The sequence below is a fragment of the Molothrus aeneus genome, chromosome 24, assembly GCF_037042795.1.
Source record: "Molothrus aeneus isolate 106 chromosome 24, BPBGC_Maene_1.0, whole genome shotgun sequence".
NCBI lineage: Eukaryota > Metazoa > Chordata > Aves > Passeriformes > Icteridae > Molothrus > Molothrus aeneus.
The window spans coordinates 3,531,072-3,558,463 of NC_089669.1; the positions used below are offsets into that span (position 1 = coordinate 3,531,072).

The 27,392-nt window shown below is 42.7% G+C and overlaps 1 protein-coding gene across 2 annotated transcripts; it reads right to left on the reverse strand.

Annotated features, from left to right (window-relative positions):
- Positions 1–368: 368 nt before the first annotated feature.
- On the reverse strand, positions 369–27,392 carry NUCKS1 (nuclear casein kinase and cyclin dependent kinase substrate 1). 2 transcript variants are annotated; one of them, XM_066565466.1, is made up of 8 exons: positions 27,261–27,392; positions 14,897–14,946; positions 12,473–12,578; positions 10,510–10,565; positions 10,082–10,234; positions 9,713–9,865; positions 8,138–8,284; positions 369–7,518 (listed from the first exon to the last, which is right to left on the reverse strand). In XM_066565466.1, the coding sequence occupies exons 1-8, from the start codon at positions 27,275–27,277 to the stop codon at positions 7,319–7,321; spliced, it is 882 nt and encodes a 293-aa protein (XP_066421563.1). In that variant the 5' UTR covers positions 27,278–27,392; the 3' UTR covers positions 369–7,318. The 2 variants fall into 2 exon arrangements, with proteins under 2 accessions (XP_066421563.1, XP_066421562.1); XM_066565465.1 differs by having other exon boundaries at positions 8,138–8,287.

A 27,392-nucleotide genomic window follows, 5' to 3' on the forward strand; every position in this document is an offset into this window, starting at 1 on the left:
TCTCCCTTCGCAGTTCTCAAAAGTCACACCTGACCCAAAGCAGCTTCACCTCCTCAGCGAATTCCCAGGAATTCACCCCAAAACTCCCAGAAATCCTGGAAAATGACATTCCAGGGGCTTCTTCCCCCCTCTCCTCTCAGTTTTGGACCTTAAAATCTCCATTTATAACCCCAGCAAGAGCCTGGGGAAAGCAGAATTTTCTGGATTATTTCTCAATAGTCACACCTGGCCCAAAGCAGTTTCACCTCCTCGGAGAATTCCCAGGATTTCACCCCAAAACTCTCAGAAATCCTGGAAAATGAACAATTTTTACCTCTCACGGGATGATCCCCCCCCTTTGGAGCAGCAGAAAAATGACACCAGTGCTGTTGATGGGTTATAAAAGCCCTTTTATAAAGCCATTTTTAAACAAAACCAAAAAGTTTACAAAAGAAAATAAAAGATACAGAAGAATGAGTTGCTTAATATATTCCAAAAAGGAGAAAAATAAAAGAGGGGACACAATTCCAACATGCTGAACAATAAAGGGTTCGTTTTTTTTCCTCGTGGTTCTTTTTTTTAATACAAAATACAAGCGAAGGATACACATACTTAAAACAGAGCTCAGGAGCAGGTATGCAGTCCCAGGAACCCTTTTTCAATCAAAGCAAAGCAGGGGTTTTGTTATTTATATATTTTTTTTTGTTTTTCTTTCTTTGCAGGTACATACAGAGACTGGGAATATGTCAAATTAATCAGCACAAAAAGACCATCACACAATTCTACCAATGAATGGTTTGCATCTAGAAATCCACGAACATGGGCAGCACTCATGTTCACTTCAACCCCTTAAAAATAAAAAAACAACAAAAATAAAAAATAAAAAGGTGGTTTTGTTTTGTTTTTTTTTTTTTAATTTTAAATAAAGCATTAATGTTACATTCAGACTTAACTCCTAGTACCATGCTAGATCTCAGTGTTGTCAAGAGTTCCCAACCCCACAGACTTGTTTGCAGCTGCCCCTTTTTCCTGCTTTTAAAATGAAACAAAAAAATTAATAATAAAAATTAAAATTAAAAAAAGAAAAGGACAGGGAGAGGGGACTGCAAAGAGCCTGATGAATTTTTTTTTTAATATTTTTTTTTTCTAAAAGCTCACCAGGGGATACTCAAGACAAAAATATTCCTTTGCATACCAGAAAATGCTGCCAGTCTCCTCCTCCACCTTCACCCAAGGGTTTGCTGTGACACGATGGCAAAAACAACAACAACGAAAATTTACGTAGCTCTTATTTACAATTCTTTTTTTTTTCTTTTTTTCTTTTTTTTTTTTTTTGTAACAATTGCTTCTGCAGGAAGGGGAGAGGAGGTGGGGGAAAAAAAAAAAAGAAAAGAAAATAAAACCTCCCAAAAAGCTGAGAACACAAAGGGAATGGGATGGCAACGCTCCCGCTCGCACACTCACACATTGAAGATTTTGGGGGGTTTTTTTTTTGTTTTTTTGTTTTTTACACACATTTAAGTCTGGCTTAAGCTGATTTTAGGATCTCCACCCTCCCTCCCCCCTCCCCTCAATCCCAAAATATATATATAAAAAACCCTGGCCCCTCTGTACAGAGCGTTTGCACACGGGTGCTTTGCAGTCACACTGAGCATGCTGGGGCTGGGCCCCCCAACTCCGTGCTTTGACAGCAAGAGTTCCATGAGAAACCATTCAGGGAAGGGTGCGGTTAATTCAGAGCTAGGCTGGCCCTGGGGAGCTCTGAAAGGCTCCAAAAAGCCCCAAACTCCTCCAGCACAGCTCCTGTTCCAGCAGCGCTGGGATTTGCTCAATTTTGGTCAGAAAAGCCGAGAATTTCGCGTGTTTAGGTGACAGATGTGACAGCAAGGCCTCCCCAAGCCCGCACGCCCCAAGCGGCCCCGCAAGGCCGCTCCAGCTCCTCCCCCTGAGGGAGGGGAGCGAATGCCGGGCCCGGCTTCCAAACTCCCGCCTCACCCGGAGCCGCCAGGAACCGCGTGTTCAACGCTAGGATCTGTTAGAAAAATAAACACTTCACGAACAAAAGGACAGAAAAGCAAAGCACCAGGTTTTTGTTGGGTTGTGTTTTTTTTGTGTTATTTTGTTGGGGTTTTTTTTTTGTTTTTTCTACAGTTCCAGAAGCTTCCAGCACGGTACAGATTCCTTCCCTCCCTCACCTGCCTGCCCTCAGGGGCTCCTGTACCTTCGTGAGCATCAGTGGAGGGACAATTTAACAAAAAAAGGGGGAAAAAAAGGGGGAAAAAAAGGAAAAAAAAAACAAACCAGGAATTTCAGATTTTTGCCTTGAAAAATTTTAATTGAATTCAAAGCTCCTCAGCTGCCCCATTTTGAAGCCCCTCCTGAGCCCCTAACTCAGCTGTCCTTGTCCTGCTGACCCCATGGAACTGAACCAGTGCAGCTCCAGAATTGCAGATTTTGCCTGATTTCCATCAATCCAAGGCAGGGAGCAGAGCTGGAGGTGCTGCTGTGGATTCAGGGACAGGATGGAAATTGGGGGATTTTAAAAGCAAGAGCAGGGCAGGGCAGGGCTGGAGTGAATTTTGGAATAAATCCATTTTACCTCTCTGCAAAGGCTCCAGAACTACAGAGAATCCTTTCAAAGGCTCCTCCTCCTCCTGTAAATGAAACTTTCTGCTCCATAAAAACCTCTTGGTGCTCCTAAAGAAAGGCATTTTATCCCAGCTTTCCTTCCAGAATGTTTAATACTAATTAATTCTAACGGGTATTTAAAAATAAAATATTAAAAAAAAAAAGGTGAAGCCTGCTGCTGCTGCAAAATGATGTATTTTAAAATAAAACTATTCAAAATAATAAAAATATTCAGCTTGATTAATTTGCTCCAGTCTGTAAAAATGTGAAATTTCTAACAGAGACCAAAGTGTTTGAACCAATCAGCAAAACAGGTTTGGAAAAGTGACAAAATCCTTTCAAAGGCTCCTCCTTTGGTAAATGAAACTTTCTGCTCCATAAAAACCTCTTGGTGCTCCTAAAGAAAGGCATTTTATCCCAGCTTTCCTTCTAGAATGTTTAATACTAATTAATTCCAATTAAATTGGCATTTTAAAAGGTGATTTAATAAATTTTGCTGCTGCTGAAAAATTATGTATTAAAAAAAATGTACTTTAAAATAAAAATATTCAAAATAATAGAAATATTCACCTTGATAATTTGCTCCTGTCTGTAAAAATGTGAAATTTCTAACAGAGACCAAAGTGTTTGAACCAATCAGCAAAACAGGTTTGGAAAAGTTGCAAAATCCTGAAAATTTGGGATTTTTATGGGGTTTGGGTTGTGAGACAGGAAAAAGCATCAGGCAGCCTCCAACCCAGCAGAAATGGATGTGGGAGAAGCAGAACAGTTCTGTGAAATACAGGGGAAAGGATAAAACAACCCAAAAACTGCAGTGAAATAACAGAAAATTGGATTTTCACAGCCTTAACGTCTCTTAACCGTGTTAGGAAAAAATAAATGAAGCAACCGAAAATAAATTTGAGGTGAGAGTCATAAAATAAACTTGAGAAATTCAAAATTCACTTCAGAAAACATCAGGTGTGGCAGGTGAAGAACCAGATCCCCTGGAACTCTCCCTGCACACCCGAATTTAAAGAAAATCCTAAAAATCCAATGCAGAAGAGCAGCTTGAAATATTTTGGGGACCAGCTCTGGGAATCTGAGATTTGCACAAATGTTTGCTGCTACTCCCCAAATTTTTATTTTTCAGATGTGGCCAGAATTTCCCAGAATTACCCAAAATTTCCCTCAAAAAGTTGAGGGAATTTCTGCTCTCCCAGCAATCCAGCAGAGCTGTGGGAGAGGAGAGGGAATTACATTTTCTTTTTCTTTTTCAAGACTGAGATTGCCCTGCAGCCTGATTTGTTCTGGAAAAAAAAAATAATAATAATAAAAAAATCAAAGCATTGTAAAAAAATAAAAATAGATTTACAATGAAACAACATCATCTTTATTGTAACTGCAACAGGAGTTCCATGAGAGTCAAGAATGTTAGAGAAATTTAATTTTGCTAAGAAAAAGGAATTTACCAGCCTCAATAAAAGCCAGGGAATCCCACAGGACAATCACTGAGCTGCTGCAGGAATATTCCACCCACCTGAACTGCATTCAGGGTCCTTTCTGATCATTTTTAGTGTATAACTGTAGGAAATCTCCAAAATCCCAAAGAGGATTCAGAATCTGCTGCCACCAGAAATCCCAAATTCATGAATTAGCTGCCTTATGTCACGTTCCAGAGGCTGGTTAATAATGGGGACTTCTGGGACAAAAAAGTTAAAAAGCAAAAAAAAACCAAGAAGGATGCAAAGCTGGAAGGGAAGGTGAGCAACAGACAGAAGCACAGAGGGTTTAGGGAAAAAAATCCAAATAAAAATGGCAGGTCCAGTTTTCAATGTTTCCACCAATAAACGTGGCAGGAAACTGTCTGAGGGTGTGAAAATTGAGGTTTGTGGAGGTTCATGAAGTGCAGAAAATAAAATAAAAAAATGAAGGAAAGGATTTGGCTGCTTGGATAAAAGCAGATTAAAATGGCAGCAACAAAGTCCTGCTCTGCCAGGGACGGCCCCACTGCAAAACATCCCTGCAAAAAAACATCCCTGCAAAAGATCCCTGCAAAAAAAGATCCCTGCAAAAAGATCCCTGCAAAAAGATCCCTGCAAAAAGATCCCTGCAAAAAGATCCCTGCAAAAAGATCCCTGCAAAAAGATCCCTGGAGCTCGGGCCTCAGATCCCACAGGCACGGGCAGCTGATCCTACAGATCCTACAGAACCTGGGGAGCTGAACCCACAGATCCCACAGGAATGTGGGGAACTGATCCCACAGATCCCACAGGAAATGTGGGGAACTGATCCCACAGATCCCACAGGAAATGTGGGGAACTGATCCCACAGATCCCACAGGAAATGTGGGGAACTGATCCCACAGATCCCACAGGAATGTGGGGAACTGAGCCCACAGATCCCTCAGCCCCCACAAGAAGGATGAGGAGCTGATCCTACAGGCAGAAGGGGAGCAGATCCCACAGGAAGGGTGGGAAGCTGATCCCACACATCCCACAGGGAGGAGGGGAGCTGATCCCACAGACGGGGTAAGGAGAAAACCCCACAGGCAGGGGAGAGGTGCAGATCCCTCAGACCCCACAGGAAGGGTGAGGAGCTGATCCTACAGCACACACTGCAGCAGGGGAGTAGATCCCACAGGAGGGGTGAGGAGCTGAGCCCACAGACCCCACAGGAGAAGTGAGGAGCTGATCCCACAGATCCCACAGGAACAAGTGAGGAGCTGACCCCACAGACCCCACAGGAGGCGTGAGGATCTGACCCCACAGACCCCACAGACCCCACAGGAGAAGTGAGGAGCTGATCCCACAGGCAGCAGGGGAGCTGATCCCACAGGGAAGGGTAGGGAGCTGATCCTACACATCCCACAGGAGGGGTGAGGAGCTGAATCTGCAGGTATAGAGGGAGCTGACCCCACAGGAGGAGGAGCTAAATCCTACAGGTATAAGAGGAGATGACCCCACAGAGCCCACAGGCAGGGGTGAGGAGCTGATCCCACAGGTATAAGGGGAGCTGACCCCACAGACCCTACAGGTATAAGGAGAGCTGATTGACCCCACAGATCCCACAGGAGGGGTGAGGAGCTGACCCCACAGGTCTAGGGGGAGCTGACCCCACAGGTCTAGGGGGAGCTGACCCCACAGGTCTAGGGGGAGCTGACCCCACAGGTCTAGGGGGAGCTGACCCCACAGGTCTAGGGGGAGCTGACCCCACAGGTCTAGGGGGAGCTGACCCCACAGGTCTAAGGGGAGCTGACCCCACAGGTCTAGGGGGAGCTGACCCCACAGGTCTAGGGGGAGCTGACTGAGCCCACAGATCCCACAGGAGGGGTGAGGAGCTGATCCTACAGGAGGGGTGAGGAGCTGACCCCACAGGTCTAGGGGGAGCTGACCCCACAGGTCTAGGGGGAGCTGACCCCACAGGTCTAAGGGGAGCTGACCCCACAGGTCTAGGGGGAGCTGACTGAGCCCACAGGAGCAGGGGGGCACAGGGAAGTGCCCAGTGCCCGCTGTGCCCCCTGTGCCAGGGATCGCTGGGGCTCTGTGAGGGAGGCCAAGGAACACCCAGGGCTGGCTCAGGGCCATCCTCTGCTCACAGCCACAAAAGGAAATCCCTCACCCCAAAAGCTGAAGAATTTCATTTTACATTATCTGGTAATTTGTTTGCTTTGTTTTTTTTTTTTGGTTTTTTTTTTTCCCTTGGAAAAATCTATAATAAAAACATTTCCCACCATACCCAATGGAAAGCAGGTTTAAAAATGATTTTGTCATTTCTCTCCCCTGTTCTGCCCCTCTACAGAAGGAATAAAAGAAGGGTGAGTGGACATGGGAAGGCTGGAGGTTGAAAATCTGAATTTCTCTGGAATGGGCTGCAATGTGCCTACAGCAAGAAGAGTTTTCTATCCAGCAGAGACAAAAGATCTCCCATCCTGACTGGGGGGGCTTTTTAAAATCAAAGACACTGGAGCATCTCAGAGTTTCTTGATTGCTTTCCATGAAAAACGTGCCTGAATCCAAGAAACACAGGATTCCTCCCTGTGCTCCATCCTCCTCCACTGCAATTAGCTCAACTACATTTTTGCTGAGACTAAACTCATCTCAAAGTCTGTTAAAGCAAAGCTTCATTATTTTTTTTTCCCCCATATATTCCAAATACAGAATAATAGTTTTAAACAGCTCTTACCAGCACTGGGAAAAAAAAATCTATTCTATTTAAGGATTTGTAAGTATGGTTTCCACAGATCAGTCTCAAACCTTATTGCTTCACAACTGCAGTACCCTTGGGAAAAAAAATAAAATCAAATATTGAAAAAAAAAATCAAATATTGGAAAAAAATCAAATATTGGAAAAAAAAAACAAATACTGGAAAAAAACAAATCAAATATTGGAAAAAAAATCAAATATTGGAAAAAAAAATCAAATATTGGAAAAAAAATCAAATATTGGTCTGTTAATTTGTCTCAAATGGCTTCTCAGATTTGGCAGGGGAGGGAGAACGGAATGGCCAACAGAGAACATTGACTTCAAAATCTCACTGTAGAAGGGTTTCCTCTTATTAAAAAAGAATTACACTGTATTAAACAGCTGAAAGTAAAGACAGCATTCAAAGCCCATGAGTCAAGCCACAGCCAAAACCGTGTTCTACCCCTAAGTATTGTTTTCTTTTCCTTTTTCTTTTTTTTTCCTCTTTTTTTTTTTTAAACAAAGATTTTTTTCCTCAACTGCCATTTTAATCTTCACCAGAGGGTGCTTCATCTTCAGATCCCTCATCCCCTGACTTTTCTGGTGGAGGGCTGGCTGATTTTTTCTTTTCTGGGGGACTTTCAGGCTCTTCATCCTCTTCTTTTGGGGATGGGGTTTTTTCTTTTGTTGCCTTGGAAGCTGTGGGGCGACCTGCCTTCCCTTTGCCTTTCACTGGGCTGGGGGTCACTGGAAAAAGAAAAACTTTGTAAAACTCAGCAGCAGCAGAAAGAAAAAGGCAGAAAACTTCCCAATAAATGGGATTTTCAAGTCATTCAGCAGCAGTTTGACCATACCCACAGTGGTTTTAGCACTCCCAATTAGCCAAGCTGAAGTGAAGAGCAACTGAATGAGATTTAAAAGGTGTTTGATTGCAGGTCCTGGTTAATTCTGGGTGTGACATCATAAATGCACCCAGCTCTTGTCCAAGCAGAGCACACATTGCTGTTGTCATTTGAATTTCCTGCAGAAATGCATCCAGCTCTCCTCTGGTTCACATTTCACACAGTCCCAAGCAAAGCCACAAATTGTTATTATTTGCCTGTGAGGCTCCAAGGCAGAATGCAGCCCCTCAGCAGGGAGGCTTTTCCTACCATGAGTTTTTACCACAAAAACACAGCCACCAAATCAGCCCCTAAAGGAAGAACTAAAGCCAAGCTCATCATTCCCTCCTGCTGCTTCCAATCGTGCCATTTTGGCCTTTCCAACATTTCTGTGGCTGTCCAGGACCCCAAGATTTCAACCAAGCTCTGCAGCAAAAAGAAAAATCTGGATTTTCAACTGAGAACCTTTCCTTGCACAGACTCACCTGTAGCCTTTAGCCTGGGCTTGGGCATTTTCTTTTCTTTCCTCTCTGGCTTGGATTTCTTGGAGACCTTCTTGTTTTTCTTTTTTGAACTGCCATAGTCACTGTCATCATCATCTTCCATCAGGAAGTCTTCATCACTTCCTGAATCTGCTGGAAGCATAAGGAAATTTCAGGTTTTTTTGGGAAAAAAAAAAAAAACAAAAAAGGAAGAAAAAGATAAAAGGTACAGCTGAAATCTGCCAGTGAAATTGTGGACACAGACTCTGAGACTTTGTGGGCTTCCATTTATCTGCTGTGCTAAAATCTGAGGGGGTTTTAACATCAGCAATGCCACAGAGACAGAAAAAAGCAGAAAAAAAAGCATTGAGAAGTTTACAATTAAACTTTAGGGCTGCTTCCAAAGAAAGAGATCTCTGGAAAACACACACTCATTTTAAACACACCCTCAAATTATCTGCAAGGAAAAGGCACCAAGGTGAAGTTTCTTGTCTCTCAGATAATTCCAGATTCACTGAATGAACTCTTCAGTTATTTAAGGATTTCCTACTTAAAAACTTTGGACTGCAAAAATTCCAAAGCAGTTTTGAAGCTCTGGTTTATTTTCCATTGAACATCACCAACCAAGCTTGCAGGAACAAGAAATGGTGCAAATTCATGACAGATTGCAGCTTTCAAGTTACACAAAGTTGCCACAGCCACATTTCTATAATTTATGTATTTGATGATTTATAATTTATGTATTTGATGATTTAAATCTCATTCTGGATTAAAAACAAGGAAGGGATTAACAGATTTACCCATTTGTGAGGATAAATGTTGTGGGACACACACACCAACCTTTGCTGCAAACTTGGAGCACAAATTCAGCTGTGACAACGCAGCTGGGACAGACAGACAATAAAAATGAGGAGCACAATTTCCATCCTCAGGGTCCCAGCAACAACCAAACTGTGTGTGCTCCTTTCTCCAATCCCATTTACTCACTCTCCTGGAACTGTGCCTCATCATCCTCCTGCTCTTCCTCCTCACTGCCCACGCCATCCATGAGCATCTCCCTCTGTTTGGAGGCTGCTTTGTCTCACAGATTCTTCCAGATTCATTGAGTGAACTCTTTAGTTATTTAAATTTTCAGTTTAGATCTTAAAATCTGTCATTGAACTTGAAAAACTTTGGACTGCAAAAATTCCAAAGCAGTTTTGAAGCTCTGGTTTATCTCCCACTGCACATCACCAACCAAGCTTGTAGGACAGTAAGTGATGCAAATTCATGACAGATTGCAGCTTTCAAGTTACACAAAGTTGCCACAGCCACATTTCTATAATTTAAGTATTTGATGATTTAAATCTCATTCTGGATTAAAAACAAGGAAGGGATTAACAGATTTACCCATTTGTGAACCCATAAATGTTGTGGGACACACACACAAACCTTTGCTGCAAACCTGGAGCACAAATGGAGCTGTGAAAACCCAGCTGGGACAGACAGACAATAAAAATGAGGAGCACAATTTCCATCCTCAGGGTCCCAGCAACAACCAAACTGTGTGTGCTCCTTTCTCCAATCCCATTTACTCACTCTCCTGGAACTGTGCCTCATCATCCTCCTGCTCTTCCTCCTCACTGCCCACGTCATCCATGAGCATCTCCCTCTGTTTGGAGGCTGCTTTGGACGCCGCCTGCCGCTGCTGACGAACATTTTTGTGATCTTCCTTCTCATCCTCGCTGTCCTCTGCAGGAAAAGGCCCCAAACTGGGCTGAGTACAGAGCACACAGCTCCTGCCATGAGGCAGCAAAATCTTTTTAGGGCATTTACCAGGGGGTTAAAACCCTCACTGAGTTACTGTGGGGACAATTCAACCTCGTCAATACCCACCCAACAAAGATCCTCTGCAAAATAATTAATTTTTGTCCTTTTTTTTTTTCTTTCTCTTTTTTTCCTTTTTACCTGCAGGCCTTTTCCTGGATTTGGAGGCTGCTCTCTTGTTCTTGTCTGGTTTAGCTTTCTTTCCTTTTTTGCTTTTTTGGGAGCTCTCGTAGTCGCTGTCGGCTTTGCCGTCGTCGGCCCCTACGTCATCGTCTTCACTGCCAAAATCTTCATCTGCAAAGAAAAGGCAGCAAGGTGGAATTTCTGGGATCATTCTGGCTAAAAGCTGCAGGGAAGGGATCAATCTATCCACTCCTGAAGATAAATTTCATAGGATCATCACATAACACAAAAAAACCCCATTACCCCAAAGCAGGGTGGGAAGTAACAGCAGCAGAGGCAACATATGACTTCAAATAAATCAGAATAATTTAATTTCTGCCTCAAATTCTGCTCCTGCAACTCTCACAGGGGTGAACAGCCATGATTTAAAGCTACACAATAGTTACCTGCTGAGTGTGAATCATCTTTCTTAGTCTTCACATCTTTGTCTTCTGAATCCTCACTGCAAATGACAGAAGGGTAAAGTCTGAGTGTTTGTCTCAGCTTGGATTTCAGTCACTCTTGTGTGGAAAACAACAACTTGTAAAGAGCAAATGATGTCCAAGCTGAGAATTTTCACTTGTCCTGGACATGCTTCAGGATTACTCAGCTGTCTGTGGAGTTATCATGGTTGGGAAGATAAATTTCAGACTCTGAATCACAAAAAAACTTAAACCAAGCAGGAAATAATCAGATTGAGGTGAACCATGCACTCTTGAACCAACCCACAAGTTTAGTTCCAATTCTGATGGTTTATATGCAGTTTAGAAATGCAATAAAGGTTTATCCTAAATAGATTTGAAGGCAGCACTTGTCTTTATGCCATTGTTTAAATTCCATTCTGTGCATCTTGCTCTTCATTGACATAAGTCTGACCTAAGCTTCCTCACTTTATTTGATCATTTGGTTGATTTGGAAAATAAAAGACATCTTGGGGTGACAGAACAAGAACCAGCTAGCAGAACCTGTGGACCTTCAGAACCAGCATCCCTGAAGCTGAAATCTGTCATAACAACAAAAAAAATCATTTCAAAGGTCTTGAGGCAATCATTGGGGGCACTGCAAAATGGAAATTCTACAGGAAAATTCACTTTCAGCTCCCAAAGCAAGTTCAGTGTTTATGGATTACCCAAAATGGGGAACAAAGAGCCACAGAACTCCCAGATGTCCCCAACCCCTGGCACCACAGGGATGCCCTGGGAGGCTGCAGAACAGGGGCCAGGAGCTGCCCCTTGCCCTGACCCAGCTGAGGATGAGGTGCTGCCAATCCTGGTGCCTAAATCCCTTTCCCTGCCCCTCCAGCAGGGCTGACCCATCTAAAATCAAGTTTAAGTTGCCCTCCTGAGCATCTCTAACGTTTATAGATTACCCAAAATGGGGAACAAAGAGCCACAGAACTCCCAGATGTCCCCAACCCCTGGCACCACAGGGAGGCCCTGGGAAGCTGCAGGAGCTGCCCCTTGCCCTGACCCACCTTTGTGCCTAAATCCCATTTCCAAGCTGCCTCTGCAGTGATGGAGCCCTGCTGCCAGGAGTCCCCCAGGTGATTCCTGCCTCACCTCAGTGTCTCAGCCCCCAATTTCACTGCAATTCCTCTCCCCACACACAGGAAATGTTGCCAAGAGATCAAAGCTGCTTTTCTTACCTGTCCTCCTGAGAATTCTTCCCAGATCTCCTCTTGGGGAGATCAGCACCACAGGGAGGCCCTGGGAGGCTGCAGGAGGAGCTGCCCCTTGCCCTGACCCACCTGAGGATGCCAACCCTGGTGCCTAAATCCCTTCCCCTGCCCCTCCAGCTGCCTCTGGAGCAGGGCTGATCCATCTTAAAGTTTGAGTTGCCCACCTGAGCATCTCTAATGTCTATGGATTACCCAAAATGGGGAACAAAGAGCCACAGAACTCCCAGATGTCCCCAACCCCTGGCACCACAGGGATGCCCTGAGAGGCTGCAGGAGCTGCCCCTTGCCCTGACCCACCTGAGGATGAGATGCTGCCAACCCTGGTGCCTAAATCCCTTTCCCTGCCCCTCCAGCAGGGCTGACCCATCTTAAAGTTTAAGTTGCCCTCCTGAGCATCCCTAAGGTTTATAGATTACCCAAAATGGAGAACAAAGAGAGACAAAACATCCAGATGTCCCCAACCCCTGGCACCACAGGGAGGCCCTGGGAGGCTGCAGGAGCTGCCCCTTGCCCTGACCCACCTTTGTGCCTAAATCCCATTTCCAAGCTGCCTCTGCAGTGATGGAGCCCTGCTGCCAGGAGTTCCCCAGGTGATTCCTGCCTCACCTCAGTGTCTCAGCCCCCAATTTCACTGCAATTCCACTCCCCACACACAGGAAATGTTGCCAAGAGATCAAAGCTGCTTTTCTTACCTGTCCTCCTGAGAATTCTTCCCAGATCTCCTCTTGTTTTTCGCCTCTCGGGGAGATGAGCGGATTTTCTTGGATGGGGGACCTGAATCTCTTCCATAATCATCATCTGGACAGGACAGACAGCACAACATGGCTTTGGCTCAAACTCATGCCCAGCAAACTCAGCTCTCCTCAGATACAGCTCCAACTGAGCATTTCGTGCACAGCAAAAAGAAAAATATCCCAAAGCTGCAAAAAAACCTTGGTGGAAGCAAAGCCCTGTTGGAATCCCTGATCTGAGCTTGGCCTCTGCCACTGTTCAGGAGTCACAAACAATCCTCACAAGAGGCCACAGGATTCATTCTGCACTTAGTTCTCCTCTAAAGGCATGAAAAATGAACATCCCTGGGCATTTCTGCAGGGCTCCAGCAGCACAGGCTGTGAGGGGTGAGGGTGCCATGGCACAGGAGTTTACAGCAGAACCTCCCACAGCCCCTGATCAATGAATGAATGAATGAATGAATGAATGAACGAACGAATGAACGAACGAATGAATGAACGAATGAATGAATGAACGAATGAATGAACGAACCACTGCAATCACAACCATGCAGATTTGTCTGCTTTGAATTATCAGGGCAAACTCAGACTGAGTTCATCTCCCAAGAACTCAAAACATTCCAGAAAATGTCTGTTCATTCACACAGATCAGATGTTTTGACAAATGGGATCCAGAATTTTCATTCAGAGATTCCATTTTTTACCAAATAATATCTTATTAATTCACACAGATTGTATTATTTTAGAAATGGGTTTCAGAATTTTCATTCAGAGATTCCATTTTTACCAAATGTGACCCAGCAATATCTTGTTCATTCACACAGATCGTATTATTTCACAAATGGGATCCAGAAAAGTTAATTCACAGAGATTCCATTTTTACCAAATGTGATCCAGCACTATTTTATTAATTCACACAGATTGTATTATTTTAGAAATGGGTTTCAGAATTTTCATTCAGAGATTCCATGTTTTCCAAATATGACCCAGCACTATTTTATTAATTCACACAGATTACATGACTTTAGAATAGGATCCAGAATTTTCATTCAGAGATTACATTTTCCAAATGTGACCCAGCAATATTTTGTTCATTCACACAGATTCTATTATTTTAGAAATGGGATCCAGAAATGTTAATTCATAGAGATCCCATTTTTACCAAATCTGATTTAGCACTATTTTATTAATTCACACAAATTGTATTATTTTACAAATGGGATCCAGAATTTTCATTCAGAGTTTACATTTTTCCCAATGAGATCCTGCACTATTTTATTAATTCACACACATTATCTTTTTTAGAAATGGGATCCAGAATTTTCATTCAGAGATTCCATTTTTCCCAATGTGACCCAGCACTATTTTGTTAATTCACAGATTATATTATTTTAGAAAAGGGTTTCACAATTTTCATTCAGAGATTCCATTTTCCCAATGTGACCCAGCACTATTTTATTAATTCACACAAATTGTATTATTTTAGAAAAGGGTTTCACAATTTTCATTCAGAGATTCCATTTTTCCCAATGTGATCCAGCACTATTTTATTAATCCACACAAATGATATTATTTTACAAATGGGATCCAGAATTTTCATTCAGAGTTTACACTTTTTCCAGATGTGATCCAGCACTATTTTATTAATTCACAGATTATATTATTTTAGAAAAGGATTTCAGAATTTTAATTCAGAATTTACATTTTTCCCAATGTGACCCAGCACTATTTTATTAATTCACACAAATTGTATTATTTTAGAAAAGGGCTTCACAATTTTCATTCAGAGATCCATTTCCCCAGTGTGACCCAGCACTATTTTATTAATTCACACAAATTGTATTATTTTAGAAAAGGATTTCACAATTTTCATTCAGAGATCCATTTCCTCAGTGTGACCCAGCACTATTTTGTTAATTCACAGATTATGTTATTTTAGAAAAGGGTTTCACAATTTTCATTCAGAGATCCATTTCCCCAGTGTGACCCAGCACTATTTCATTTTTTAATCCCCACAATTGATATTTTTACCACAATCCCCCAGTCCCTGATGCTGTGGGCTCGCTGGAGCCATTACAGAAATGCCAAAATCTTTTCCTGTGCAGAAAAGCAGCACCAAGGAAGGAGCCTCTGGCCCAGAGCACCGAGCAAGGGAGGCCCTGCAGGCTCTGCAACAATTCCAGCAGCAAAGCAGGAGATTTCCATCCCCATTGTTGCTTTAACACAAAACATCTGAGAATCATTCTATTTTCAAATACTTATTAACAGTTCAGGCTGTGGGGAACAGAAACTCCTCGGAATTTGGAGCTGAAGATGTGATTAGAAGCAGAACAATTAATATGCATGGAATAATGAAGAAAAATAAGGCAAAAAAAATTCATTTACCAGCATCATCTGATTCCTGAAACTGGGAGTAATCCACCACCTTCCTGTTCCTGGAAAAAGCAGAAAATAAATTAGGAATTTCTCACTTCAGGGCTACTAAAGCTTAAAGGAATAAGAAATGTCACATCCTTTTCCTCAGAGCTGCATTTGTAGCCCCAAAAAGATCCCAAGAGAACTTGGAGAATTCAGCCACCTCCACCTGTGCAGCCAGAAGGGAACACAAAGGATATTAAAGAATAAATGGCATTTTCCTGAGGAGATTGAACAATAACAGGCTCAGAATGTGAATGTGAATTTTGATAAATACACAAAGGTTATAAACCAAACCTTCCTGAGCTGCTCTTTTTGGAATTCCTGTTTCTCACAGCTCACCTGCTCTCCCACCTTCTCCTCCAGTTTTTATTTTCTCATTTGATCCCTGGTTTTAAAGAAGTTTCCACTGGAGCTTCCTGAATGAGTTACACCAATCTGAAAGTCAACAAAATCAAATCTGCCCCTTGAACTCCCTGAGACCTCCAGAATGGAATTGCTGCTGATTTATCAGCACCTTGTCCATGAAATCCCAGTGGTTTTATTGATAAACCATCAAACCCCAGTGGTTTTATTGATAAACCATCAAACCCCAGCTCTTTATTGATAAACCATCAAACCCCAGCTCTTTATTGATAAACCATCAAATCCCAGTGGTTTTATTGATAAACCATCCAATCCCAGTGGTTTTATTGATAAACTATCCAACCTCAGTGGTTTTATTGATAAACCATCAAATCCCAGCTATTTATTGATAAACCATCAAACCCCAGCTGTTTTATTGATAAACCATCAAACCCCAGCTGTTTTATTGATAAACTATCAAACCCCAGCTGATTTATTGATAAACCATCCAACCCCAGCTCTTTTATTGACAAAGTACAAAAATCCCAACTCTTTTCACTGATAAAGTGTCAAATCCCAACTCTTATTGACAAACCATCAAACCCCAGCTCTTTTATTGATAAAGTATCAAATCCCAGCTCTTTTTATTGATAAACCACCAAATCCCAGCTCTTTTATGGCCAAGATATCAAACCCCAGCTGTTTAATGGACAAAGTATAAAAATCCCCACTCTTTATTGAGAAAGTATCAAACCCCAGCTGTTTCATTTACAAGGTATAAAAATCCCAACTATTTTCATTGATAAAGTATAAAAATTTCTACTCTTTTTACTGATAAAGTATCAAATCCCAACTCTTATTGAAAAGAAATCAAACCCCAGCTGTTTCACTGACAAAGTATAAAAATCCCAACTCTTTTTATTGATAAACCATCAAATCCCAGCTGTTTTATTGACAAGATATCAAACCCCAGCTGTTTTATTGACAAGATATCAAATACCAACTCTTTTTATTGATGAACTATCAAACCCCAGCTCTTTTATTGACAAGGTACAAAAATCCCAACTCTTTTTACTGATAAAGCATCAGATCCCAACTCTCATTGACAAGCTATCAAATCTCAGCTGATTTATCAATAAAGTATCAAATCCCAGCTGTTTATTGACAAAATACCAAATCCCAGCTGTTTAATTCACGAACTATCAAATCCCAGCTGTTTTATTGATAAAGTACAAAAATCCCCACTGTTTTTATTGAAAAAGTCTAAAAATTTCTACTCTTTTTACTGATAAAGTATCAAATCCCAACTCTTACTGAAAAGAAATCAAACCCCAGCTGTTTCACTGACAAGGTATAAAAATCCCAACTCTTTTTATTGATAAAGTATCAAATCCCAGCTGTTTTAATTAACAAGATATCAAATCCCAGCTCTTTTATTGACAAGGTACAAAAATCCCAACTCTTTTAATTGTCAAAGTATAAAAATTTCTACTCTTTTTACTCATGAAGTATCAAATCCCAGCTCTTTTTATTGATAAACCATCAAATCCCAGCTGTTTTTATTGACAAAGTATAGAAATTTCTACTCTTTTTACTGATAAACTATCAAATCCCAACTCTTATTGACAAGATATCAAACCCCAGCTCTTTTATTGACAAGGTATTAAATACCAACTATTTTATTGACAAGATATCAAACCCCAGCTCTTTTTATTGATAAAGTATCAAATCCCAGCTGATTTATCAATAAACTATCAAACCCCAGCTCTTTTATGGCCAAGATATCAAACCCCAAAGGTTTAATGGACAAAGTATAAAAATCCCCAATCTTTTTATTGATAAACTATCAAACCCCAGCTGTTTTATTGATAAAGTATCAAAGCCCAGCTGTTTAATGGCCAAGATATCAACCCCCAGCTGTTTCACTGACAAAGTATAAAAATCCCAGCTCTTTTTATTGATAAACCATCAAACCCCAGCTCTTTTATTGAGAATTATCAAACCCCAGCTGTTTAATTCACAAGATATCAAACCCCAGCTGTTTCACTGACAAAGTATAAAAATCCCAGCTCTTTTTATTGATAAAGCATCAAACCCCAGCTGTTTAATGGACAAAGTATAAAAATCCCCAATCTTTTTATTGATAAAGTATCAAACCCCAGCTGTTTAATTCACAAGATATCAAATCCCACCTCTTTCATTGACAAAGTATAAAAATCCCAGCTCTTTTTACTGATAAAGTATCAAACTCCAGCTGATTTATCAATAAACTATCAAATCCCAGCTGATTTATTGATAAACTATCAAACCCCACTTCTTTTATTGACAAGGTACAAAAATCCCAATTCTTTTTATTGATAAACCATCAAACCCCAGCTGTTTAATGGACAAAGTATCAAACCCCAGCTGATTTATCAATAAACCATCAAACCCCAGCTCTTTTATTGATAAACCATCAAACCCCAGCTCTTTTATTGATAAACCATCAAATCCCAGCTCTTTTATTGATAAACTATCAAACCCCAACTGTTTAATGGACAAAGTATAAAAATCCCAACTCTTTGTATTGATAAAGTATCAACCCCCAGCTGTTTTATTGATAAACTATCAAACCCCAGCTGATTTATCAATAAACTATCAAATCCAGCTGTTTTATTGATAAAGTATCAAACCCCAGCTGTTTAATTCACAAGATATCAAACCCCAGCTGTTATTCCCAGAGCTCCTTTTTCCTGTCCTTTGGGCCCAAAAACCAAGGAAAAATGGGATTTTGCATGCAGAAATTCCCAGAGCTCCTTTTTCCTGTCCTTTGGGCCAAAACCAAGGAAAAATGGGATTTTGCATACAGAAATTCCCAGAGCTCCTTTTTCCTGCCTTTTGGGCCAAACCCAAGGAAAAATGGGATTTTGCATACAGAAATTAATTCCCAGAGTTCCTTTTCCTGCCCTTTGGGCCCAAACCAAGGAAAAATGGGATTTTGCATGCAGAAATTAATTCCCAGAGCTCCTTTTCCCTGTCCTTTGGGCCAAAAGCAAAGAAAAATGGGATTTTGCATGCAGAAATTAATTCCCAGAGCTCCTTTCTCCTGCCTTTTGGGCCCAAAAACCAAGGAAAAATGGGATTTTGCATACAGAAATTAATTCCCAGAGTTCCCTTTCCTGCCTTTTGGGCCCAAAAAGCAAGGAAAAATGGGATTTTGCATACAGAAATTCCCAGAGCTCCTTTTTCCTGCCTTTTGGGCCAAAAGCAAAGAAAAATGGGATTTTGCATACAGAAATTAATTCCCAGAGCTCCTTTTTCCTGCCCTTTGGGCCAAAACCAAGGAAAAATGGGATTTTGCACACAGAAATTCCCAGAGCTCCTTTTTCCTGTCCTTTAGGCCAAAACCAAGGAAAAATGGGATTTTGCATACAGAAATTAATTCCCAGAGTTCCTTTTTCCTGTCCTTTGGGCCCAAACCAAGGAAAAATGGGATTTTGCATGCAGAAATTCCCAGAGCTCCTTTCTCCTGCCTTTTGGGCCAAAAGCAAGGAAAAATGGGATTTTGCAGGCAGAAATTAATTCCCAGAGCTCCTTTTTCCTGTCCTTTAGGCCAAAACCAAGGAAAAATGGGATTTTGCATGCAGAAATTAATTCCCAGAGCTCCTTTTTCTTGCCCTTTGGGCCAAAAAACCAAGGAAAAATGGGATTTTGCATGCAGAAATTCCCAGAGTTCATTTTTCCTGCCCTTTGGGCCAAAAGCAAGGAAAAAATGGGATTTTGCATGCAGAAATTAATTCCCAGAGCTCCTTTTCCTGCCTTTTGGGCCAAAACCAAGGAAAAATGGGATTTTGCATGCAGAAATTCCCAGAGCTCCTTTCTCCTGCCTTTTGGGCCCAAACCAAGGAAAAATGGGATTTTGCAGGCAGAAATTAATTCCCAGAGCTCCTTTTTCCTGTCCTTTAGGCCAAAACCAAGGAAAAATGGGATTTTGCATGCAGAAATTAATTCCCAGAGCTCCTTTTTCTTGCCCTTTGGGCCAAAACCAAGGAAAAATGGGATTTTGATCAGTTCTTCAGCTGGAAACTCCACCCAGCACGAGGATCCTTCCTCCTCATCCTCCTCCTCCTCCTCCTCCTAGCACAGTTCACACTGAGCTGCCCTAACTGAGCTGCATTCATTGTCCATTAATTAATTAGCATTAATTAACTGCTGCTAAACCCACTCAGTTCAAACACACACCAAAGCCAGCAGTGCTGATCCAGCTAAAAATGGAATTTAAGCTGCCCTTCAGAAGGATGCAGAATTGGTTTTATTTCAACCCAAACCTCTTAAAGAAATTGAAAAATGAAAAAATGGAACCAATTCATTAAAAAACACCCCCAAAATACCAAAAAGGGAAATGAAGGGAAGATTTGTGCAGGTAAATCAAGTTTAAGTTGCCCTGCTGAGCATCTCTAAGTCATGGCTTACAGAAGGATGCAGGAGCAAAAGTGGTTTTATTTTTAATTTTAATTGGTTTTTAAGCCAAACCTCTTAAAGAAATTGAAAAACAAAACAAAAAAAAAAAATGAAACCAATCCCTTACAAAACATCCCAAAAATACAAATGAAAGGAAGAGAAAATTTGTACAGGTAAATGAAGTTTGTCCTCCTGAGCACCTTGAACTCATGGCTTAAAATTGGTTTTATTTTAAAAAAATGGCATTTTCATAACCTCATCTTCAATTTAGTGCCAAAACTCTCAGTTTTTAAATCAACAACATCAGCACAGCCCCACAATCTGAAAAGTTTGGGGTTTTCTTAAGAGAATGCACAGATGAAATGCAAAATCAAAACACTAAAGGATCACTAAATTCCTTTAAAACTGAGAATAAAATGGCATTTTCATCTTCAGTTTAGTCCCCTAAACTCTCAGTTTTTAAATCTACATCAGCACAGCCCCACAATCTGAAAAGTTTGGGGTTTCTTAAGGGAATGCACAGATGAAATACAAAATCAAAATGTCAAAGGATCATTAAATGCCCATAAAACTGAGAATAAAATGTCATTTTCATACCACAATTTAGTTTAGTCCCCTAAACTCTCAGTTTTTAAATCAACAATATCAGCACAGCCCCACAATCTGAAAAGTTTGGGGTTTTTCTTAAGAGAATGCACAGATGAAAAACAAAATCAAAATGTCAAAGGATCACTAAATGCCCATAAAACTGAGAATAAAATGGCATTTTCATACCACAACTTCAATTTAGTCCCCTAAACTCTCAGTTTTTAAATCAACAACATCAGCACAGCCCCACAATCTGAAAAGTTTGGGGTTTTTAAAGGGAATGCACAGATGAAAAGCAATATCAGCATGTCAAAGGATCACTAAATTCCTATAAAACTGAGAATAAAATGTCATTTTCATAACCTCATCTTCAGTTTAGTCCCTAAACCTTCAGTTTTTAAATCAACATCAGCACAGCCCCACAATCTGAAAAGTTTGGGGGTTTTTAAAGAGAATGCACAGATGAAAAGCAATATCAGCATGGCAAATTCCTATAAAACTGAGAATAAAATGGCATTTTCATACCACGATTTAGTTTAGTCCCAAAACTCTCAGTTTTAAATCCACATCAGCACAGCCCCACAATCAGATAGAAAAATTTGGGGTTTTTTTGTATTTTAAGGGAATGCAGAGATTCCCAGATGTTTGTACAAGCATTAAAAGCCACATTTTAAAAAAATCCCACAACACATAAAATGCTGCAAAGCAATGCTGAAAGGAGCCTTCAAAAATGCAGGCATTGAAGAGAAAGTTTAGATCAAATCAAACCACCCAGGCTCAATCCAAGAGAGCATGAGGACATGAAATGGTTATTGAGGGGTTTTATTTAATATTTCTTTTCAGCACAGCCTTGATTTACCCAATGGGGCCAAAACTCCTCAGGGTTTGTGAGCTCCAGCCCCTCCTGAGCCTCAGGTTTCACTCTCAGGTAAAGGTGAGGCCAAAATCATCACCAAATATTGCCACTAAAAGCACTTTTGGGTGCATTTTTTAATGCACAGAAATCAGAAATTGCAGCCACAAGTGCTCCCTGCAGGGATTTTCAGAGCTGGGCAAGGCAAACCTGCAGGGCTGGATTTGGGATTTCCATGGGCATTGAGTGGAAGGCACCAGCAGGAGGTGGCACAGGGCACTGGGGACAGCCAGGGACCCGCCCTGGGCACTTGGGGGTTAAATCTTCGATGGATAAACCATCAAACCCCAGGGGTTTTATTGATAAACCACCAAACCCCAGTGGTTTTATTGATAAACCATCAAATCCCAGGGGTTTTATTGATAAACCACCAAACCCCAGTGGTTTTATTGATAAACCATCAAACCCCAGTGGTTTTATTGATAAACCATCCAACCCCAGTGGTTTTATTGATAAACCATCAAACCCCAGGGGTTTTATTGATAAACCATCAAACCCCAGTGGTTTTATTGATAAACCACCCAACCCGAGTGGTTTTATTGATAAACCACCAAACCCCAGTGGTTTTATTGATAAACCATCAAACCCCAGGGGTTTTATTGATAAACCATCAAACCCCAGTGGTTCTATGGATAAACCATCAAACCCCAGCTCTTGTATTGATAAACCATCCAATCCCAGCTCTTTTATTGATAAACCATCAAATCCCAGTGGTTTTATTGATAAACTATAAAATCCCAGTGTTCTATTGATAAACCACCAAACCCCAGGGGTTTTATTGATAAACCACCAAACCCCAGTGGTTTTATTGATAAACCACCAAACCCCAGTGGTTCTATGGATAAACCATCCAACCCCAGTGGTTTTATTGATAAACTCCCAAATCCCAGCTGGTTTATGGACAAACTATCAAATCCCAGTGGTTTTATTGATAAACCATCAAACCCCAGCTGTTTTATTGATAAACTCCCAAACCCCAGCTGTTTTATTGATAAACTATAAAATCCCAGCTCTTTTATTGATAAACCATCAAACCCCAGCTCTTTTATTGATAAACCATCCAATCCCAGCTCTTTTATTGATAAACCATCCAATCCCAGCTCTTTTATTGATAAACCATCCAATCCCAGCTCTTTTATTGATAAACCATCCAATCCCAGCTCTTTTATTGATAAACCATCCAATCCCAGCTCTTTTATTGATAAACTCCCAAATCCCAGCTCTTTTATTGATAAACCATCCAACCCCAGCTCTTTTATTGACAAGGTACAAAAATCCCAACTCTTTTCACTGATAAAGCATCAGATCCCAACTGGTTTAAAAATCCCAACTGGGTGAAATTCAAATCACCCCTGTCTGGGCAAAAATTGGACCCAGGACTCAGCACTGAGACAGATTTGGGGCTGGGCTGATTCCCCACTTGAGCTTCTGCAGGGATTTCAGGATTTTGAACTCCCCAGAACAATGGAATGATTTCATAATTAAATGATTCCATAATTAAAGCAGTTCTGTGCTCATTCTCTATTTGATTTTAATGATGCAGAGCAGGAGGGGAACCAAAGCCAAACACTCAGCTCAACCCCCCTCCCTCTATTTTGGATTTTCTTGCACCTCCACCTTCTCTCTGCTTCTCCCCAGACTGAAAGAGACCAAAAATCAACTTTTTTTTCTCACCATTCCATGTTATTAAGTGCCAATCCCCAAGGAACTCTTGCTTGCCTGCAATCCCACAGAAACTCTTCCACAATCACAATTATTTCTACTTTATATTTTACATTGAATAAATCTATTTTTTTCCTGCAAGTAAAATTTCACCCTTTCACTGCAATGCCAACAATTCAAGGAAGGATTCAAATCCAGAAAAATGAAAGATGTAAAGCCTTGAAGCACTGAGATAAATTCATAACTGGCTTGAAGTTTAAAATGAATGACCAAAAAAACCCCTGGGATTTCCAGCCCTGCCCACAACACCTCAATCTGCAAAGCCTGCAGGAGAAAACCAGCAAGTAAAAGTGACCAGTGGGAAAAAGCAGAAGAAATTTGCAGCAGAAGTCAAAATTCTGATTTTAAATACATTTAAATACATTAATTGATGCTATATATATATATATATATATATATATAAATATTATATATATATGATATCTATAAATAATATATATAAATATATATCATATATATATGATATATATAAATAAAAATATATTAAAAATATACAAATATATATATATAAATATATAAAAATAGTGGCTCCAAGTATTAAATTTAATTTTCTTTTTTTCCCTATAAGCAGCCCCAGCTCTCTTTGCAGAACTTCAGCAGAGTTACACAAGAGATGCAGAAATTCAATAATTTCAGGTTTCTTTCGTTTTTACTCCTTGCCTTTTTCTAACAGCACTGAAAACCCCATTATTCCCAGCCAGGAGCACCTGGCTCTCAGTGCCAGCCACATGAAGCCTGGAAATAGCCAGGACTTTATTCCTACTTAATTTGAAATAATTGACATTAACAGCCACACTCAGGCTCGGGTCAATTCTCTCAACAAGTGGAGTAAAAACTTGGGATTTAGCGTGGATTTTATGAATTTCACTGCTTTAGGTGCACACAAATTCCACCACAAACCAGCAGAAAACAGCAATAAATTCAAAGAGCACTGACTAGAGGAAAACCCTACATTGAACAACTTTTCACCAGGCCTCCATTTTCCCAAAAATCAGCAAAGACAGGCAGAAAAAACTTCATTGCAGCATTAATTTATGAATGGATTTCAATCCACGGGCAGGGTTTTCTAACTAGCAGAGCAATATAATGCAGCAGGCACTGAATATTTACATTTTTTCCCCTGGAAGGGTTATTAAATCCAGGAGATAAGGCACTGCTGCATCTATCAGCTCAATTCTCTCAACAAGTGGAATAAAAACTTGGGATTTAGCGTGGATTTTATGAATGTCACTGCTTTAGGTGCACACAAATTCCACCAGAAAACAGCAATAAATTCAAAGAGCACTGACTGGAGGAAAACCCTACATTGAACAACTTTTCACCAGGCCTCCATTTTCCCAAAAATCAGCAAAGACAGGCAGAAAAAACTTCATTGCAGCATTAATTCATGAATGGATTTAAATACAAACGCTGTCATCTCCAAATGCATAGATGTATCATTGTCACAATTAATTTGTACTTTATAGTTCAATTAGCCAAGACACCAAACATCCACAGCCCAGCCCAGGCTCACTGGGAATAAAACTCCAATTGGGAATAAAACAACTCCAGCTGGGAATAAAACTCCAATTGAGAATAAAACTCCAACCAATCACTTGAGAATGAGGAAATTCCAAAGCATGAGAAGAACACCGTGGGAAATTTCACTCTTTTCTATAAAGCAACAAAACCAGGATTGGACAGAGGTGTTTTATTTTAATTTTTTTTTTTAAACTCTCTCAAAAATATTAATTCCAGCAAGTTCAGAGGCTCTGCCCTTAAAGACAGCAGCTTTTCCTAACGTGGAGGAAATGCCCAGCACTGAAGTGTCCCCTCAGGCAGCAGAGTCACATCACCGCTAATTTGGGAGCTCACCCATCCCCGAGCCACTCCCCTACTCAGCAAAGCACTCCTGGGTCCCATTTATATTTTAAATTCTGCATTTTGGGACATATTACTTAAATACAAACGCTGTCATCTCCAAATGTGTAGATGCATCGTTGTCAATTTGTACTTTATAGTTCAATTAGTAATTTGTACTTTATAGTTCAATTACCCAAGACACCAAACATCCACAGCCCAGCCCAGGCTCACTGGGAATAAAACTCCAATTGGGAATAAAACAACTCCAGCTGGGAATAAAACTCCAACCAATCACTTGAGAATGAGGAAATTCCAAAGCATGAGGAGAACACCGTGGGAAACCTCACAGCTCTGCTCTAAGGACAGCTGAAATCAGGAGCTCACCCTTTTGCCACCTCCTTGGTAAAGATTTGAGACACAAGGGAGTCACAGAATGTCCTGAGCTGGAATGGACTCCCAAGGATCATCCAGAGCAGCTCCTGGCTCTGCACACACACCCCAAAATCCCATCCTGGCCATCCCCGGCAGCAATGTGCAAACTCTGCTTGAGCTCCGCGGCTGTGCCCATTCCCTGAGGAGCCTGGGCAGTGCCCAGCACCTCTGAGAGAAGAAAAATCCCAAATACTTCCCCTGACACAGCTCCAGCTCTTCCCTTCTCCGTGCACACATCCCCACATCCACCAGGCTCCATCCCAGCCCACCCAGCAATGTCCAAACTCTGCTTGAGCTCCGCGGCTGTGCCCATTCCCTGAGGAGCCCGGGCAGTGCCCAGCACCCTCTGAGAGAAGAAAAATCCCAAATACCCACCCTGACACAGCTCCAGCCCTTCCCTCGGACATCCCCTCGCTCCATCCCAGCCCACACCCAGCACTGTCCAAACTCTCCTGGAGCTCTGTGGTTGTGCCCATTCCCTGAGGAGCCCGGGCAGTGCCCAGCACCCTCTGAGGGAAGAAATATTCCCCAAAACCCCACCCTGACACAGCTCCAGCCCTTCCCTTCCCCGTGCACACATCCCCACATCCACCACTCTCCATCCCAGCGCTGTCCAAACTCTCCTGGAGCTCTGTGGCCGTGCCCATTCCCGGGGCAGCCCGGGCAGTGCCCAGCACCCTCTGAGGGAAGAAATAGCCCAAATACTGAGGGAATATACAGAGGAAATATTTCGTCCCCCTGAGGGAAGAAATATTCCCCAAAACCCCATCCTGACACAGCTCCAGCCCTTCCCTTCCCTCGGGCATCCCCTCCCCAAATCCACCTCGCTCCATCCCAGCCCACACCCAGCAATGTCCAAACTCTCCTGGAGCTCTGTGGCTGTGCCCACTCCCTGGGCAGCGCCCAGCACCCTCTGAAGGAAGAAATAGCCCAAATACTGAGGGAATATACAGAGGGAATATTTCGTCCCTCTGAGGGAAGAAATATTCCCCAAAAACCCACCCTGACACAGCTCCAGCCCTCCCCTTCCCCATGCACACATCCCCACATCCACCACGCTCCATCCCAGCCCTGTCCAAACTCTCCTGGAGCTCTGTGGCTGTGCCCATTCCCTGGGCAGTGCCCAGCACCCTCTGGGAGAAGAAATACCCCAAATATTTCCCCTGACACAGCTCCAGCCCCTTCCCTCGGGCATCCCCTCCCCAAACCCACCTCGCTCCATCCCACCCCACCGAGCTCACCCAAACTCTCCTGGAGCTCTGTGGCTGTGCCCATTCCCTGGGCAGTGCCCAGCACCCTCTGAGGAAAGAAATATCCCAAATACCGAGGGAATATACAGAGGGAATATTTCTTCCAAATATTCCCCAAATACCCACCCTGACACTCCAGCCCTTCCCTTCTCCGTGCACACATCCCCAAAACCACCACGGTCCCTCCGAACCCACCAACACCGCTCAAGCCCGGCCACCAAGCCCAGACCCACCTCGCCCAGCACAGCCCGGCTGCCAAAAGCTCGGAAACGAAAATAAAAAGAGGGAAAACAAGGGCGGGAAGGCGATCGCGGAGCGCGCAGCCCGCGGCCGGCCGGAGCAGGGCATGAGGCAGCGGCGCTCGCTCCGAGGGGGCGGCTCCTGGCGGCTCCTCCCCTACGCGTGGTTCCCCATGCACAGCCCCCGTGCCCCGGACCCTCGCCGGATGGCACCGCGTCCCCTCCCCCGGCAGCGTGCTCGGCCCGGCCCCGCCGCCCGGAGGGGGCCGCGGATGGCGGCCAGAGCGGCGCCCGCCCCGCGCCAAGTGGGTCACGGCGGCGGCGGCGATAAAAAAATTCGCTTTTCCCCCGTTACAAAATGTGGGACAGCGGCCGCGGGGCCGCCCCGACGCGGCCCCCCGAGTGCGGGCGAGCGGCGCGGGGCGAAATGCGGCGGGGATGGCGGTGGCCGTGCCAAGTTAGCGGGGGGGAAACAAGGGGAAATAGAGGAGAAACCCGCACGGCCTGCCCCGAGCAAGGCCTGCCCGCCCTGCCCTGCGCGGGGCCGGCCCGCCGGCACTCACCTGACGGGCCGCGACATCCTCCCGGCGCTGCGGGCCGCGCGGGGCTGGGCGCGGAGCTAACGGGGACGCTGAGGCCGCCGGGGCCGCTGAGGCCGCCCGGAGCGAGCGGGAGCGCTGGGCCCAGCGCCTCAG

Excerpts from the sequence above, each read along its gene's own strand:
- NUCKS1 (XM_066565465.1), bottom strand. Across the intron at positions 12,579-14,896 it reads TCAGGAATCAGATGATGCTG|ATGATGATTATGGAAGAGAT; the intron begins GTAAATGAATTT and ends TGTCCTGTCCAG. Across the intron at positions 7,519-8,137 it reads GCCCAGGCTAAAGGCTACAG|TGACCCCCAGCCCAGTGAAA; the intron begins GTGAGTCTGTGC and ends TTCTTTTTCCAG.